This window comes from Suncus etruscus, chromosome 14 (assembly GCF_024139225.1).
Source record: "Suncus etruscus isolate mSunEtr1 chromosome 14, mSunEtr1.pri.cur, whole genome shotgun sequence".
Lineage (NCBI taxonomy): Eukaryota > Metazoa > Chordata > Mammalia > Eulipotyphla > Soricidae > Suncus > Suncus etruscus.
The window spans coordinates 95,443,861-95,459,132 of record NC_064861.1 but is presented as its reverse complement, the minus strand read 5'-3'; the positions used below and the strand labels follow the sequence as shown (position 1 = coordinate 95,459,132).

The 15,272-nt window shown below is 59.1% G+C and overlaps 3 protein-coding genes across 3 annotated transcripts; 1 reads left to right on the top strand and 2 right to left on the bottom strand.

The window, feature by feature from the left end:
* Window positions 1–1,012: 1,012 nt before the first annotated feature.
* Window positions 1,013–5,788, bottom strand: PRPF31 (pre-mRNA processing factor 31). The gene is made up of 13 exons (XM_049787035.1): window positions 5,496–5,788; window positions 5,336–5,396; window positions 4,846–4,929; window positions 4,221–4,318; window positions 3,635–3,741; window positions 3,309–3,478; window positions 2,967–3,124; window positions 2,366–2,455; window positions 2,125–2,252; window positions 1,980–2,052; window positions 1,586–1,714; window positions 1,392–1,490; window positions 1,013–1,270 (listed from the first exon to the last, which is right to left on the bottom strand). The coding sequence occupies exons 1-13, from the start codon at window positions 5,670–5,672 to the stop codon at window positions 1,145–1,147; spliced, it is 1,500 nt and encodes a 499-aa protein (XP_049642992.1). The 5' UTR covers window positions 5,673–5,788; the 3' UTR covers window positions 1,013–1,144.
* Window positions 5,789–7,555: 1,767 nt separating this feature from the next.
* TFPT (TCF3 fusion partner) lies at window positions 7,556–11,498 on the top strand. Its single transcript, XM_049787085.1, has 6 exons — window positions 7,556–7,703; window positions 8,389–8,650; window positions 10,154–10,224; window positions 10,890–10,959; window positions 11,040–11,252; window positions 11,356–11,498. Exons 1-6 carry the CDS (start codon window positions 7,681–7,683, stop codon window positions 11,473–11,475), a joined length of 759 nt encoding a protein of 252 aa, XP_049643042.1. The 5' UTR covers window positions 7,556–7,680; the 3' UTR covers window positions 11,476–11,498.
* A 66-nt stretch (window positions 11,499–11,564) lies between these two features.
* NDUFA3 (NADH:ubiquinone oxidoreductase subunit A3) lies at window positions 11,565–14,622 on the bottom strand. Its single transcript, XM_049787120.1, has 4 exons — window positions 14,561–14,622; window positions 14,296–14,370; window positions 11,874–11,951; window positions 11,565–11,706 (listed from the first exon to the last, which is right to left on the bottom strand). The coding sequence occupies exons 1-4, from the start codon at window positions 14,568–14,570 to the stop codon at window positions 11,615–11,617; spliced, it is 255 nt and encodes an 84-aa protein (XP_049643077.1). The 5' UTR covers window positions 14,571–14,622; the 3' UTR covers window positions 11,565–11,614.
* Between the last annotated feature and the right edge of the window lie 650 nt (window positions 14,623–15,272).

Below are 15,272 nucleotides of genomic sequence, written 5' to 3'. Positions count from 1 at the left end.
TGATATCCCATCCAGTTCCGAGCACAGATCAGGAGTGATCCTGATCCTGAGTGCAGAGCCAGGAACAATCAAGCATCACCAAGTGTGGTCAGCCCCAAAATCAAAATACAACTCCTGAGTTGACTTCACATTGTGGCTTGCTGATGTGATGTGGGAGGACTCTCAGAGCAGTGCTCCTCATATGGTGTTCCCCCCAACGAGCACCATCAAACTATGTGGGAGATGGTTTGTTCCTGGGACTGGAGCAGCAGCATAGTGGGTAGGGTATTTGTCTTGCACGGCCGACCTGGGTTCCATTCCACAGGGTCCCTTGAGCCTGCCAGGCCTAACTTCTGAGCACTGAGCCAGGAGTAAGCCCTTAGTACCACTGGGTGTGGCCCCAAAAAATAAAACAAAAAAGGTGTATTTCCAGGATCATGCACCTCTGTGCCCACTGAGCATTCCCGGGCCATTCTCAGACATACTAAACCCAGCGACTGTCTTCTCTTGGGCTGGACAGAGCAGAGGCAGACTCTGTGGTACTCTTGGTGGGGCTCAGGGAACCACATGGGGTTCGAACCAGGGTGTATAAGGCAAGTACCCTGCTGATTGTACTGTAGGCCTGAACTACCTCCTCTACTATTTCCTGTACTACCTCCTGGACTACTGCCTCAAAAGTTTTCACTTGGAAAAGCTCAGAGAAAAGTAGCCAGGATGCTGAAGCCAACGCTACATCCCGTTCCCGTAGGGTGCTAGAAGCCAGTGTGGGGAGCATAGGGGCCGGGCAGGCGTGGGGTGAGAGACCCAAACAGCAGTGTGGGAACGTAGGGGGCCAGAGGGTTTGGGGCAGGTTCGAATCTGGAGAGGGAAGAAGCTGCCTCGAAGGGTCTGCCATTCCTGGAGCAGATGCTGCTTCCTGAGAGGGTGGTGTGTGACAAGTGCCACAGGACCGAGATCCGAGCAGGATGGGGACCTGTGGCGGAGCTGGCAACCCCAGGAGTGCTGGAGAAACAATACTCCCCAAGGCCGAGGCTGGACCTCACAACGTGCCTTTAATCACACTTCCTCAGTGTCTCCTTTCCCAGCAGAACTGAAATCGGGAGGCTGGCTCAGTCCGGGTGTAGACCCAGGGGTTCCTCCCTTGGGCCCCAAAGTCCCAGTGGGCTCAGGTGGACAGGATGCCGCTCTTCTCGCCCTTGACCTTGAGGAACTCTGCCATGCTCGAGAAGTACTTCTGGTTCGCCTCAGCCACCTTCTTCTCGGCTGCCTGAGGGTTCACGATCTCCAGGCCCTGGGTCGGGGCGGGGAAGGACGAAGGGTGAGGAGGAGGCAGGCTCACCCCTGCCTCCCAGGACAGTTCTCCCTTGGGGGCTCTGACCTCGGGGTCCCGGTGTGTCGGGAGCAGGGGTTACCTGGAGCGGGGTGAAGGCCACGCTGGACGCTGTCCCCGAGGAGCGGTCCCGGATGGTGGACTTCCCGCCATACACCACGCTCTGCTTCTGCAGGGTCCGCTGTGTAGGGATGGGGGACACGCTGAGCCGGGCCTGGTCCCCCACCTCAGCCCTGCTCCACCGCCAAGCCTAGAGGGGGTGTGCCCACGGCCTACCTGCAGCGTCTTGGAGATCCTGGCCTTGGTGGCCTCGTTCACTTGGGTCTGTCGCACGCGCCCGCTGCCGGACTTGCCCAAGTGGCCCAGGCTGAAGCCCAGGTCCTCCTGGTAGGCGTCTTCCTCGATCTGGGGAGCCCGCAGTCAGTCCCCCTCCACCTGGGGGTCCCGCAGTCTGCCACCCTCCCTCCACCTGGGGGTCTCCGAGCCAGCCACCCTCTATCAAGGTGTCCTAGGGTCACCCCGTTCCCTCAATAAAGTCAGAATCTGCCAGTCAGTGGCTGGGGGCAGAGAAGGCTGGCGTCTGGGTGGGGTGTCGGGAGGGTCTCAATGTTTGCAGGGCACAAGGGGAGCTGTTGGTGGGGTCCCATTCCCCACAGGGAGTGGCACTGACCTCCCCAAAGCTCATGCGGTTGGCCTGTTTGCGGATCTCCGTCAGCCCCAGGCGCTCCTTCATCTTCCGGTACCTGGGAAGGCAGGTCTGTCAGCAGGCAAGGGGGTGCCTTGCCTGCCCTGCCCACCACAATGTGCCCACTTACCTGCGGCCTCCCCGCTTCTTGCGCTGCCCATCAAGGGGCGCCGGCAGTGGCTTCACCTGCTTCACTGGGGGCGGCTCCTGCCACTTGTCAAACTTGCGCTCAATTTCATCCTTCAGCTCGTAGCCAACCTGGGACGGGGGAAAGGGAGGGTCCCCGAAGGTTGGCCCTTGCTCAGGATACCCGCACATCTGTCTCTCTGTCCCTGAGTCTGCCGGCTGCACTCAGTTCCCCTTGCACCCACCTTGCCCTCCGAGCTCTCATGGAAGCTGTCAACTCTCGCAGCCAATGTGCACTTGGCGGCCACTAAGCGAGCCGCCTTCCGCCGCAGATCCTGTGGGAGGGAAGGGGGTGAGACTCTGGGATCCCCTTGCGGCCATAGCCCGCCCCTTCGGGGCACCCATAGACCCTGCTTAGACCCCTCTCCCCCTGGACAACCCAGCACAGTCAAGGTTCTCCCCAGACCCAGCACCGTGCAGAGTTTGGATCTTCCTGGTTTGCATCCCGTGGAGCGGTTCCAGGGTGGACCTGGGGCTACGGCGACCGCTGGGATCTCTTGGCCCTCTTTTGTTTTCTTTGGTTTTTGCGCCACACCCGGTGACGCTCAGGGGTTCCTCCTGGCTGTGGGCTCAGAAATCACTCCTGGCAGGCTCAGAGGATGCTGGGGATGGACCCAAGCCCTTTTGGGTCGGCTGCGTGCAAGGCAAAGGCTCTACTGCTGTACTATCTCTCTCAATTTCTCAGCCCTCTGCAGGGGTGCGTGATGGCGCCACGCAGGGGCACCAGATGCTGATGGTGAGTGTCCCAGCCCGGAAGGGTGGCCCAGTGTCACCCCGCGCGCTCACCGGGGGCAGGGACTGCACGATGTCACTGTGGTAGATGTAGCCCGTGTGCGGCAGCACCGAGGTGGACGAGAAGCCCGAGAGCGTCCTGCGCTGGGCACCCAGCAGCATGATGTTGCAGGCGGGCATCTTGGACAGGTTGGTGAGGCCGCCAGCCACACCTGCGGGGACACGAGGCATTGGCGGGCAGGCCCGGGATGGAAGGAGCCGCCCACCAGCCCCACACGGGCTGGATAGGTGCCAAGGTTGTGCAGGCGGTGACTACAAAGGCCGGTTGGTGCAGGGATGCCGGAGAGAGCAGGACAGACTACGTACGGCGTTGGGGCCCGGCCGCACCTCACCCACCCATGATCTTGGCGGCCGTGGAGGCGCCGACAATGATGGAGAGGTTGGGCGCGATGAAGGACATGCGCGACTCCACGTACTCGTAGATTCGGTGCTTGGAGGCGTTGAGCTCCAGGGCCATGTCGCACGCCTCCTCCAGCCGCTCCAGCTCCTCGGGCGACAGCTGCTGGCTGTGGGCAAGCGAGCGGGGTGTGCTGGGACGGGCCACTCGATGAGGGATCCCGCCTCTTCCCCTTGAGCATTGTCACGACTTCCCCACGGCACCCTCCCTGTGCCCAGGGCAAGCCCCACCCTGTCCCCCACCCACACCCCCTCGGAAGGCGCACCCCTGGGTGGTGGAGGCGGTGACGCTGACCACCATGATGGTGGCGTTGGTCAGAATCTGCTGCAGGTTCTCGTTGTTCTTGCACTTGTCCAGGCTGTTCCCCAGTTCCTGCGGAAGGAGGTGCCCTGAGCCTTTGCACGCATGCACATACATGAATACATGCAAAGTCCCACACACATGCTCTCACACACATACAAACTCAGGTCCCAGTGTCAAAGCAGAGGCCCCAGGCTGCCCACACCCCCCCCAAATCATCACACTGGGCTCCCCTTACAAAGCTTCCACAGCCCTTCCTGCCCCCCCCACAATGCCCCCTGGCTGGCCCCCGATTCCACCTGTCTCTGCTCAGGCAGTAAAATGAGCCTGTCTCCCTGCCCAGAGACCCCAGCCTCGGCCCTCTGTGCCTCAAAGCTTCCCGCTCCATCTCAGCACCCAGAGCCACAGTGCTCAGTGTCTGGAGCCACAGTGCTCTCAGCGCTCGCTCCCAGCCCAGCCTTTAGTCTCTGACCCTCCAGCTCTGCAGAATTCTCCGCAGACAACAGAGGGCCTTGCCTGCAGCGGATCCAGAAGTAGTTCTCGGCCCTCACCTTCACTGTGCGGATGTAATCCAGCGCATTGGGGACCAGGGACTCCAGCTCAGGGAAGCGCTTCGAGTACTTGTCCCGGATGAATTTGTGGATGATGTCTAAGGAAGACGGGGTCAGAGGGCGTCTTCTGAGGAGGGTTGGCAGCCCCCAATATCTAGGGCCCCTCCCTCTTTAGTCACTGAACTCCTGAACACCCACACACAGGCCACGCTTGCTGGACACAGCCTCATAAGTTGGGTCTTGGTCTGGATGGTGGGGATACAGAGCTGATGGCTGGAGGTGGGCAGCCACTGGGTACCATAAAAGAACAGGCCACATATATGCTCGACCATGTGTGCTTCTAAGATCGCCAGCACCACTGACCCCATAGGAGTCCTGGCAAAGTCCATGATCCTGCCTGTCTTTGTGCTCATGGGAAAGTGGGGGCTGAAGGACCCCAAGCTGGGCTTTCTCCATGACTTCCTGCATTCAGCTCCCTCTTTTTCTACTTTGTATTTGGGGGCCACTTCCAGTAAAGCTAAGGGCTAACTCCTGGCTCTGTGCCCAGGAATCACAGGATGCTGGGTGGGCTATGTGAGGAGTGAGTGTCCTCCCCGCTGTGCCATCGCTGCGGTCCCAAACTCACTCAGCTCGTTCTCGATCTCCACTGTGAGGTTGTTGGCATCCACAATGACCCGGTATTCAGGGGCCGCCTCCACCGGCCCCATCACTGGGAGGACAGAAAATCAGATTGTAGGGGCCCATCTTAGCACCCACCCAAGGGGTCCTGAGAGGGGACATCAGGGAAACAGGGGAAAGGGCTGAGCCTTTGGATGTTTGGTCCAATAGCAGCATCAAACACAGCTCCTCTGGCCCCAGTATAAAAGAATGGGGAGGCAGAGGTAAGAGAGTCACCCCTGTCAACATCTGAGGTCTGAGACTAACCTAGGGCCAACAGAAGTTGAAGGCAGGGCCAGGGCCAAGGTGGGGCTAAGTTCAGAATTGGGGGGGGGGGGCAAAGATCAGTGAATTTTAGGGTGAGAAAGGGACCAAGGGGGGTGATTGAGGCAGGTGGGGCAGGCGCCTGGAGGAGCATCCTCTCTGGGGAGCACCCTCAGGGAGAGAACTGGCAGCACCTTCTGAAGCTTTGGCTTGCTTGCTGATGTACTCCTCAATCTTCATCATGATCTCAGCAAACTGGGCAGGAAGGAAGAGAAGGTAAGGGGAGGGGGTCAGGACCGAGGACTCCGATGGCCCCAGGAGCACCTTCCCAGGCACCCAGCCTTGCCCACTCACCATCTTGCTGTCCCAGAGCTTGGCGATGCTCTTGACCGAGTCGCCCGAGAGATCGAGCTGCATCTCCTCCTGCACATCTTCGATGGCCGGCTCCTCCTCCTCCTCACCGTAGCTTCCTCCTTCCTCCTCCTCCGCCGCCTCCTCCAGGTCGGCCAGGAGCTCATCTGCCAGAGACATCCTGCAGGCTGGAGGGGCGCAGAATGAAGCCCTGGTACCCCCCCCCCTAGTTCTTTTCTCTCTTGGGGTGGTTGTGCCACCCACAAGTTCCACAGAACAGCTCAGTCACGGCTATGTTCATCAGGCACATAGACACTCAGCAACGAATGAATGAGTGAATGGATGGATGGATGGATGGATGGATGAATGAATGAATCCACACCTCAACCACCCAGAACTAGGACGAGTCCCTGCCTCACTCACACAAACTCTCCACTCCTACTCACATCCTTCCTCCACCTTATCCTAATCTAATCAATTGGGCCTTAAGTGGGAGACAGGAAGACTGCAAGGCCAAGCTAGGACATCTGGGGTGGCGGAGGGTGTGTGTGTGGGGGGGGTGGCGGAGGGTGTGTGTGTGTGTGTGTGTGTGTGTGTGTGTGTGCCTTATCCTAATCTAATCAATTGGGCCTTAAGTGGGAGACAGGAAGACTGCAAGGCCAAGCTAGGACATCTGGGGTGGCGGAGGGTGTGTGTGTGTGTGTGTGTGTGTGTGTGTGTGTGTGTGTGTGTGTGTGTGTGTGTGTGTGTGTGTGTGTGTGTGTGTCTCATAGGTCTGCGGAGGGTGTGTGTGTGTGTGTGTGTGTGTGTGTGTGTCTCATAGGTCTGCGGAGGGTGTGTGTGTGTGTGTGTGTGTGTGTGTGTGTGTGTGTGTGTGTGTCATAGGTCTGCAGCCAAAATGCAGCACCTCTACCAGGAACCACTGTGCGCCCCATTGCTCGTTCCCATCAGCCTAAGTTGGCTCCCCTTCTTCCTCCCCTCTCCCCATGAACCCAACCTGGAGGCTGGGTGGAAGGCCTCAAAGGGTGGCAGTGCAAGAGGCCCAATTACACTTCCTGGGGGGGGGGGAGTGTCACACGGTCCTCTAAGGTGTATCTCCCCCAAAAAAACCCATTCCAAAAATCTAACCTCCCCCTCCACAAAAAGAACAGAAGCCCACAGCAATGACGTGTAAGTAAACGGAGTGAGGCAGGTGGTGTTGGGGTGTCCAGGCAATGGAATCAGTAAAGCCACTTTTCGGGAGAAGAAATCCAGGAGTTCTACACATGCTGAAATGAGGTTCATATTTTGGGGGGACACACCCGGAGATGATCAGGACTTACTCCTGGCTCCGCATTCAGGGATCACTGCTGACTCTAAGGGGGTGCTGAGAACTGGAGCCGGTTATCAGCGTGCCCCAAGAGCTCCCTAACTTCTATGGGATCCCCTCGGGGTCCCCCTCGTTTCCCCCGGGCTCAGTCCCAGCCCGGTGCAGCCCCTCATCTCCCCCAAACAAGAAGGTAGAGCGAGCACCCACCAACCCACCAGCCTGCTGGGGATCACATCACCCCAGCCCGAGATCGAGCCCGGGGTGCGGAGCCAGGAGTCCTGGGGGGCCCTGGAAGAACCGCGTCCCCTCCGCTCGCTCGCCCTCCTCCCCGGGCCCCGCGGCCCGCGTCTCCCGCCATCACTCACCTCTGGGCTCCGGGCACTACGGGGCCGGGAGACCTGCGTCTACTCTAGACTCGGTGGCCAAGGCGGGCGCCCTGTGATGACGCAAACGCAGCGCGCCGCTCACGAAGCCCCGAGCGGCGCGTTGTGATGCCGTCAGCGACCCGCGCCCTGAGATGACGTCAGCGCCGCGCGCCGCCAGCAAAGCCCCTAGCCGCGCGCTGATTGGCTGGCACCCCGGAGGGGCGGGGCAAGCTTAGAACAACAACTTTATTAGTACCCGGAGAGTGTCCAGCGACGCAGAGTGGGGCCGGGAGGACGCTCGCTCCTCTCCCGACGACGGCGCCCCGTCCGGCGGGACCAAGTCAAGGTCTTGAAGCCCGGATTCAAAGGTGGAGGAGGAACCCGGAAGTAACCTACAAGTCCTGGGGGAGGTTTTGGGGTGCCGATGGGAGAGATGATTTCGCTCAGTATTTAACTTGGGGTTCCCGAGATCGGAAAGTTTTCAGGCTCGGCGCGCCTGGAAGAGGCTGGAGCGATGGAACTGGAGCAGAGAGAGGGGTAAGTGAAAAGGGAGGGTGAAAACTACATGTCCCAGGAGGCATTGCAGCAGTGGACCGCGGAGTCTACGGCGCTGGGGACCCCGGTGGCTGATGGGGATTGTAGTTCGCGCGTGTGTGCCAGCTACCTGTAAGGCTGTCTAGGGGGCATGGAGAGATAGCATGAAGGGAGGGCGTTGGCCTTACATGTAGAAGGACGAGGGTTCGAATCCCAGCATCCCATAGGGTCCCCCGAGCCTGCTGGGGGCGATTTCTAAGCGTAGAGCCTGGAGGAACCCCTGAGCGCTGCCAGGTGTGACCCAAAAATCAATCAATCAATCAATCAATAGGGTTGGAGAAATAGCACAGTGGCAGGGCGTTTGCCTTGCAAGTGGTCAACCCAGGACCGACATTGGTTCGAATCCCAGCATCCCATATGTTCCCCCGAGCCTGCCAGGAGTGATTTTAGAGCACAGAGCCAGGAGTAACCCCTGAGCGCCTCCGGGTGTGACCCCCCAAAACAAAAAGTCTGTCTAGATAGAACCTTACCTGGGATGTTAGTTGGTTGCAGCGCATCACCCAGGGACACCCCGGAGTGGAAGAGTTCGGGATGGAAGGGACTGAAACCTCCCGAGTCCAACTCCCCTGGACCCCGGGGAAAGAAGTCATCGGGGGCCCCGGGCCTCAGCACCCCCTTGGCCCTCCAGGACCATGGCCGCGGTGGGCTTCGAGGAGTTCTCGGCGCCGCCGGGCTCGGAGCTGGCCCTGCCGCCGCTCTTCGGGGGCCACATCCTGGAGAGCGAGCTGGAGACCGAGGTGGAGTTCGTGTCGGGCGGCCTGGGCGAGGGCTCGGGCCTGCGGGAGCGCGACGAGGAGGAGGAGGCGGCCCGGGGCCGGCGAAGGCGCCAGCGGGAGCTGAACCGCAGGAAGTACCAGGTGCTGGGGCGCCGCTGCCGCGAGATCGAGCAGGTAAGGTGAGTCCCGGGCCAGGGGAGCCCCGATCGCGCCACTCTCGGGGGTCCCCGGCGTAGCTGGACGGTTGCATCGGCTCATCTATTCTGCAGAGCTCAGACTCTCCAGGAGGAGAGTAGAAGGATGGAGCAGTGCGCAGTGCCCAGGCCAAGAACCCCCAGGGCAATTAGGGGTTGTTTTCAAGAATAGGGGCCACCATTGGAAGGTTTCAGAGGAAACCCGGGGCCAGGCCCTGAGTCTGAGGCCAAAGTGTACCTTCCTTCAGCCAGGGATGCAGTGATGGCCGCCACCACAGGTCCTGGGACATTGGAAGCCTTGGGTTGATCCTTCTGAAGCCCCAAGAGGGGAAGATAGACAGACCCACAGACCCAAGTCATCCCTTTTAGTTTTTGGGCTACACTGGCGGAGTTCGGGGTTACTCCTGACTCTGTGCTCAGGAATCGCCCCCTATAGAATGCCGGGGATTGAACTTGGGTCATGCATACAAGGCAAATGTCCTCCCCACTGTGCTCTCGCTCTGGCCCCCAAATACCCCTTTTTCTGTGGACCCCACCATAGTGGCTGGGGGCACACAAAAACCAGCTGCTTCCCTTCTGCAAAGACTCCGCGGTGTCAAGTAAGCTCCATTGTCCTGGCACTCCGAGGCACCAGGCACTTTAGTTAGGGGAACAGTCACCCTGTAACTGCCAGGGGTTGCTCAGGAGTCGAAGGCGGCCTAAGCCGGGACCTGGGAGGAGAGGAGGGACTTGGTGGGGGTAAAAACAGGGCCGGCCCCGTTTAGGAAACCTTCCAAACAGGCGAGCAGAACTAAGGAGCAGAGGTTCACAGGAGTGCTGGGAAGGCAGCATGAGAAGGGAGCAGTGGGAATGGGGGTGGGGGGGAGGTGGGCAGGCTGAGCTTTCTGCCTGTGGTAAAGGTAGCTGTGGGGACAGACGCACACATCCTGGTGCTGTGGGACAGACACCAGTCATAGGAAAACACTTGCTCTCTCGGCCCTTCGCCCTCACTTCCACCAGCAGCGCCCTCTGTCAGCTACTCTCTTCTGGGTCCCACTCATCTCCTGGGCCCTCAGCTCTTGGGTCCCCCTCATCTCCTGAGTACCCCTCACTTTCTGTGTCCTCACCTCCGGGCCCCCTTGCTGTCATCTCTGATCTGCTTCCACCCCCTCTGACAGCCCTCCACACACTCTTTCTGGGGCCTCCAAGGCATGTAGAAACAAGGTTGGGCATTGGAGCTGGAGAGATAGCACAGGGGTAGGGCATTTGCCTTGCACGAAGCTGATCCAGGACGGACGGTGGTTTGAACCCCGGCATCCCAATATGGTCCCCAGAGCCTTCCAAGAGCGATTTCTGAGCACAGAACCAGGAGTAACCCGAGTGCCGCCGAGTGTGATTCAAAAACAGTAAATAAGTGAAGGGTGGGCATCGTAGCAGCAGTTCTGGGCTACGGTTTAAGGGCCACCTGGGCCTCCTTTCCCCATCCTCACCTCCCACCCCGCAGGTGAACGAGTGTGTCCTGAATCGGCTCCACCAGGTGCAGAGGATAACACGGCGGCTGCAGCAGGAACGCAGGTACCCGCGGGGTCTGTGTGCACCCACACCCCGTGCCTGCACCCTCAGGGGGGCACCAGAATGTTGTCGGGGGTGCAAGGGGTCAAGTGAAGGTGGTGGCCCTGGACAGGAACTCAGTGGGATGCCATGGGGGTCAGCAAGAAAAAGCCAGATCAGCTGCGTGGTCCATCCTCTGCTGCGCCCCACCTCAGCCTGTGGGGTCTGCCCTGTTGGAAGCTCTTTTTCTTTTTTTTTTTTTTTTTTTTTTTTTTTGGTTTTTGGGCCACACCCGGCAGTGCTCAGGCTGTCTGCTCAGAAATAGCTCCTGGCAGGCACGGGGGACCCTATGGGACACCGGGATTCGAACCAACCACCTTTGGTCCTGGATCGGCTGCTTACAAGGCAAACACCGCTGTGCTATCTCTCCAGGCCCTGGAAGCTCTTTCTGGGCTTGGCTTTGACGCTGTCCCCCAACCCTTGGAACTGAGCGGGAATCCGGGGGAAGGAAAGTTTCCCAGGGCCCGGCTGCATGCGCCCCTGGCAGCAACCTGGCCTGGCGGAACTGCAGGGAGCGCAGGTGCCTTGGCTGCTGTTGGGAGCTGGGCCTGGAGAAGGTGCAGAAGTCTCGGGGTGTCTCAGGTGTCAGGCTCAGCTTGGGCGCTAGGCGCAGCATGGGGTCTCTCTAGGTTCCTCATGAGGGTGTTGGACTCCTACGGCGATGACTACCGGGCCGGACAGTTCACCTTCGTGCTGGAGGTGAGTGTCAAGACGCGTGGGCAGAGCACAACAGAACCTGGCAGGGCACCCTCCTCCATGCACCCCAACTTCCCATCCAGGATGAAGGCAGCCAGGGCACCGACGCCCCCACTCCCAGCAACACAGAAAATGAGCCCCCGGAGAAAGATGGGCCCTCGCCCCCCAGAAGGACACCCATACCCCGCGAATCCAGCAGCCCAGCACCCGGAGAGGGGCCTAGCGGACGGAAGAGGCGGCGAGCACCCCGTGATGGCCGGCGAGGGGGTGCCTCGCTGACCCCAGAACTGGCCCCGGTAATGGGAGGGGACACGACTCTGGCAAGGGCTGATAGGATTGGGGGCTTCTGGACCTGGTGTGGGGGGCCCCAAGGGTACCAGTTTTGCTTGTCACCCCCAGATCAAGGTGGAGGAGGACTTTGGCCTGGAAGCCGACGAGCCCCTGGACTCTGGCTGGGTTTCACGGGAACCCGACAAACTGCTGCCCTACCCCACCCTGGCCAGCCCTTCCTTCGACTGACATCCCCCCAAATAAACCTACCCACCCACCGCCCTCTCGGGCCCTGTGTTGTGGCGCAGCCGAGGGTGACCCACACACGCAGACTCAGGGCCTGTTGCACATTTTTATTGGGGTCCCGGCACGACCTCGACGTGAGGCCTCACAGATTCTTCAGCCACTCCAGGCTTCGGCCTTGGGGGTCCTGGGGGTGACTGGGCACATCGGGCATGTTTCCATCATCTCGCAGGGGCACTGAGAGACAGAAGCAGCCTCTGAGTCCAGCCCAGCCAGGCCGGTGGGGAGGAGTCCCAGTGGGGGTGGGTTAATAAAGGAGGCAGAGAGATCCCAAGAGGTGGAACCCCAATGAGAAGGCGCAAACTGGTGTGTGGGAATGGGAATCCTGGGCATCCCCCACTCACCTGGGTAGTTGTAGGGCGTGACCTCGTTGACCATGGCAGCATATTTGGTGTAGGGGCTGAGGGCGGGCATGATGATGGCTGCGGAGAGACAGGGGTGAGCGGAGGAGGGGCCTTGCCAAGGGGGGGGCAGAGCAAAAGGCCAAATGCAGTGGCCTCCAGAGACCCCCCCAATGTCACAAACAGAAATGAGTGGGTCTGGGGGAGCAGAGGCAAATCTCGGGGATCCAGACCCAAAGGCAGAGGAGGAAGGTAGGGGTGGACATGGAATGTTCTGGAGGAATCGTGAACCATTAACAAGTTGCATATGGGAACACTCAGTTTACGGTACAGCGGGGTCCGAGAATACTGCAGTTGGAGGGTTGGAGAGCAAAGTAATGTTCTCAACCAGCATGGATAGAAACGCAAGACCCAACTGTCATTTCACATGGGCTTCTAAGAATCAGAGTAAAAGTGGGGGAATGGAGCAATAAATAGCACAGTGAGGAGGGTACTGGCCTTGTAGGCAGGTAGCCCCAGTTCAATCCCAGGCATGGCACACGGTCCCCTGAGCAGAGCCAGGAAAAAACCCTGAGCTAAGTGTGACCCCAAAACAAGACAAAACATATTTCACCAAGAAAAGCAAATTTCGATATTTCAGATACAAGTGAATGCCTTCACCCATCAGTCAGGCCCAGTACCAGTCAATGCGCTGCTGAAATAACTCATGCCCAGAGATGCTGAGAGAAAAACTGGGTGTAGAGGGTCAGAGCGATAGTACAGCGCCTAAGAGTTTGCTTTGCATGATGCTGACCCAAGTTCAATCCCCAGAGCCCACCAGAAGTGATCCCCAAAAAGAAAACGGAAGACGAAAAATTGGGGTCTGGACCTCAATTCAATCGGTGGCCACATTTCTGCATCCAAATAATGGGTTCAATCTTTGGTACCACGTGCTTCTCCCACCCACGACCCCCAGAAAAAGACATAAGTATTCTGCTAGAAAATGATGATGCTGGGCCCGGAGAGATAGCACAGCGGCGTTTGCCTTGCAAGCAACCGATCCAGGACCAAAGGTGGTTGGTTCGAATCCCGGTGTCCCATGTGGTCCCCCATGCCTGCCAGGAGCTATTTCTGAGCAGTCAGCCAGGAGTAACCCCTGAGCACCGCCGGGTGTGGCCCAAAAACCAAAAAAAAAAAAAAGAAAATGATGATGCTTACACCTGCCAATCAGTGCAGAAAGAAAGGCTGAACCCGCTTCTTTAAACCATACCATGTCTCTGGAGTCTTGGGTGCGACTTCTCCACTACAGACACCCACGGGCCCCTCTCAAATGCTCGGGGCTCTGTACCTTGACTGACAGCTGGGGAAAGTGGGTTCTGGAATCTTCCCTAAGCAGCGGCTCAGTGTGACGGACAAGTCCAGGCACATGCAGGACAGAACAACACCGCTTCTTCCTGGGGGCCCGGTGGGCGCCTAAGGGCTTCGTCTGAGGAAGGTGGGGTCCACCTGTGCCTCCACCCTCCACTTGGTTGGGCCTCAGGGTGACTGACAGGTGGGTGCTTATCGTGTGTGTGTGTGTGTGTGTGTGTGTGTGTGTGTGAGGGAGGGGGAGGGGGAGGGAGGAAGAGGGGGGGGTGAGAAAGGTGGGCCCAGATGTGCTTGTCCTCTCTGTCAGGGCCTAGGGTGTGTGTGTGTGTCATGATGCACAGCGGAGCGCAGGGATGGGGCCCTCATACTTGTCCTCTTTTTGCCAGGTGTGTGTGTGTGTGAGAGAGAGAGAGAGAGAGAGAGAGCAGGGATGGGGCCCTCATACTTGTCCTCTTTTTGCCAGGTGTGTGTGTGTGTGTGTGTGTGTGTGTGTGTGAGAGAGAGAGAGAGAGAGAGAGAGAGAGAGAGAGAGAGAGAGAGAGAGAGAGAGAGAGAGAGAGAGAGAGAAAGGTGGAGGGAGAGAGAGAGAGAGAGAGAGAGAGAGAGAGAGAGAGAGAGAGAGAGAGAGAGAGAGAGAGAGAGAGAGAGAGAGAGAGAGAGAGAGAAAGGTGGGCCCAGATGTGCTTGTCCTCTCTGCCAGGGCCTAGGGTGTGTATGTGTGTCGTGATGCTTGTCCTCTCTGCCAGATGTGTGTGTGTATGTGATGATGCACAGCAGAGCGCAGGGATGGGCCTCCATGCTTGTCCTCTCTGCCAGGTGTGTGTGTGTGTGTGTGTGTGTGTGTGTGTGTGTGTATCATAATGCTTGTCCTCTCTCTGCCATGGTGTGTGTGTGTGTGTGTATCATAATGCTTGTCCTCTCTGCCAGGTGTGTGTGTGTGTGTGTGTGTGTGTGTGTGTGTGTGTGTATCATAATGCTTGTCCTCTCTCTGCCAGGGGTGTGTGTGTGTGATGATACTTGTGTGTGCGCGACGACGCACAGCGGAGCGCAGGGTCGGGTCCCCCGAGGACTCACGCACCGAGGCCGCCGATGGCGAAGGAGGCGACGAGCACCGGCTCTTGGGCCCAGGCGGTCTTGAGGAAGGCGGCGACTCCTGCGGGGGCAGCGGTCACCCAAGGACTAGACGCGACCTCCAGCCCACCCGGCCCGCGCAACCCCGGCGATCTCCGCGCCCCCTCGGGCAGGACGTCCTCCGCCACCTCCTCGGGGCCCGCCACGGCCCCCTCTCCCGCGCACCCCACCACGGGGAACCGGGGGAACACCAATGCCGGGGTCACACTTACTCCCAGCCATCTTGGTCCTGGTAGCGGCGACAGCCGGGCGCGGAGCACTCTAGGAATTGTAGTCCTCCCCAAACGCGCGTGCGCCTCTATAGTACGCGTGCGCAGTGGCATAAACCAGGGACGCTAACGCGCGGAGCATTCTGGGAGTTGTAGTTTAAGACCCACACGTCTTTCCCCGGTCACTTTTACTACGCGTGCGCAGTGGCGCGACACAGGCATAAACGCGGCGAGCACGCGGAGCACTATGGGAGTTGTAGTCCAAGGGTTTAGGTGCCGGCTCAGTTTGGCTCACCTGCTGAAGTCCACTCACTGTGGGCCTCCGAGCCTCCTTGGAGCACCGAGTCCTCCCGAGTAGGGGAATGCAGTGACCCTCGGTTGGCGGTATTTGGAGAGGTGCATTTTGCAGATGGAGCATTTTACATTTAGGACTTACCAATCAATAGAGCTGCCAAGTTCATCCTGGACCTTAGCTCTGGCATCAGAGTTTGGGACTTTAGGCCAATTTAAGGTCCTCTTTTCGTTTATTTAAGTGCTTATTTGGGTGTGTCATGCCTTGCAGTACTTGGGGGGCCATGGGAGCGAACCAGGCATCAAATCTCATGGACCATGAGCTCCCTTGTTCAAGACTCAGAATCTGGGGCTGCAGCGATGGCACAGCAGGAAGGGTGTTTGCCTTGCACACGGGCGACCCAGGTTCAATCCCCATCATCCA

Excerpts from the sequence above, each read along its gene's own strand:
- PRPF31 (XM_049787035.1), bottom strand. The coding sequence starts at position 5,672 with ATGTCTCTGGCAGATGAGCTCCTGGCCGACCTGGAGGAGGCGGCGGAG. Across the intron at positions 1,715-1,979 it reads ACCGCATGAGCTTTGGGGAG|ATCGAGGAAGACGCCTACCA; the intron begins GTCAGTGCCACT and ends CGGGCTCCCCAG. Across the intron at positions 1,491-1,585 it reads GGATCTCCAAGACGCTGCAG|CGGACCCTGCAGAAGCAGAG; the intron begins GTAGGCCGTGGG and ends ATCCCTACACAG.
- TFPT (XM_049787085.1), top strand. The coding sequence starts at position 7,681 with ATGGAACTGGAGCAGAGAGAGGG. Across the intron at positions 7,704-8,388 it reads GAACTGGAGCAGAGAGAGGG|GACCATGGCCGCGGTGGGCT; the intron begins GTAAGTGAAAAG and ends TTGGCCCTCCAG. Across the intron at positions 10,225-10,889 it reads CGGCTGCAGCAGGAACGCAG|GTTCCTCATGAGGGTGTTGG; the intron begins GTACCCGCGGGG and ends GGGTCTCTCTAG.
- NDUFA3 (XM_049787120.1), bottom strand. Across the intron at positions 11,952-14,295 it reads CTTCGCCATCGGCGGCCTCG|CCATCATCATGCCCGCCCTC; the intron begins GTGCGTGAGTCC and ends GTCTCTCCGCAG. Across the intron at positions 11,707-11,873 it reads CACGCCCTACAACTACCCAG|TGCCCCTGCGAGATGATGGA; the intron begins GTGAGTGGGGGA and ends TCTGTCTCTCAG.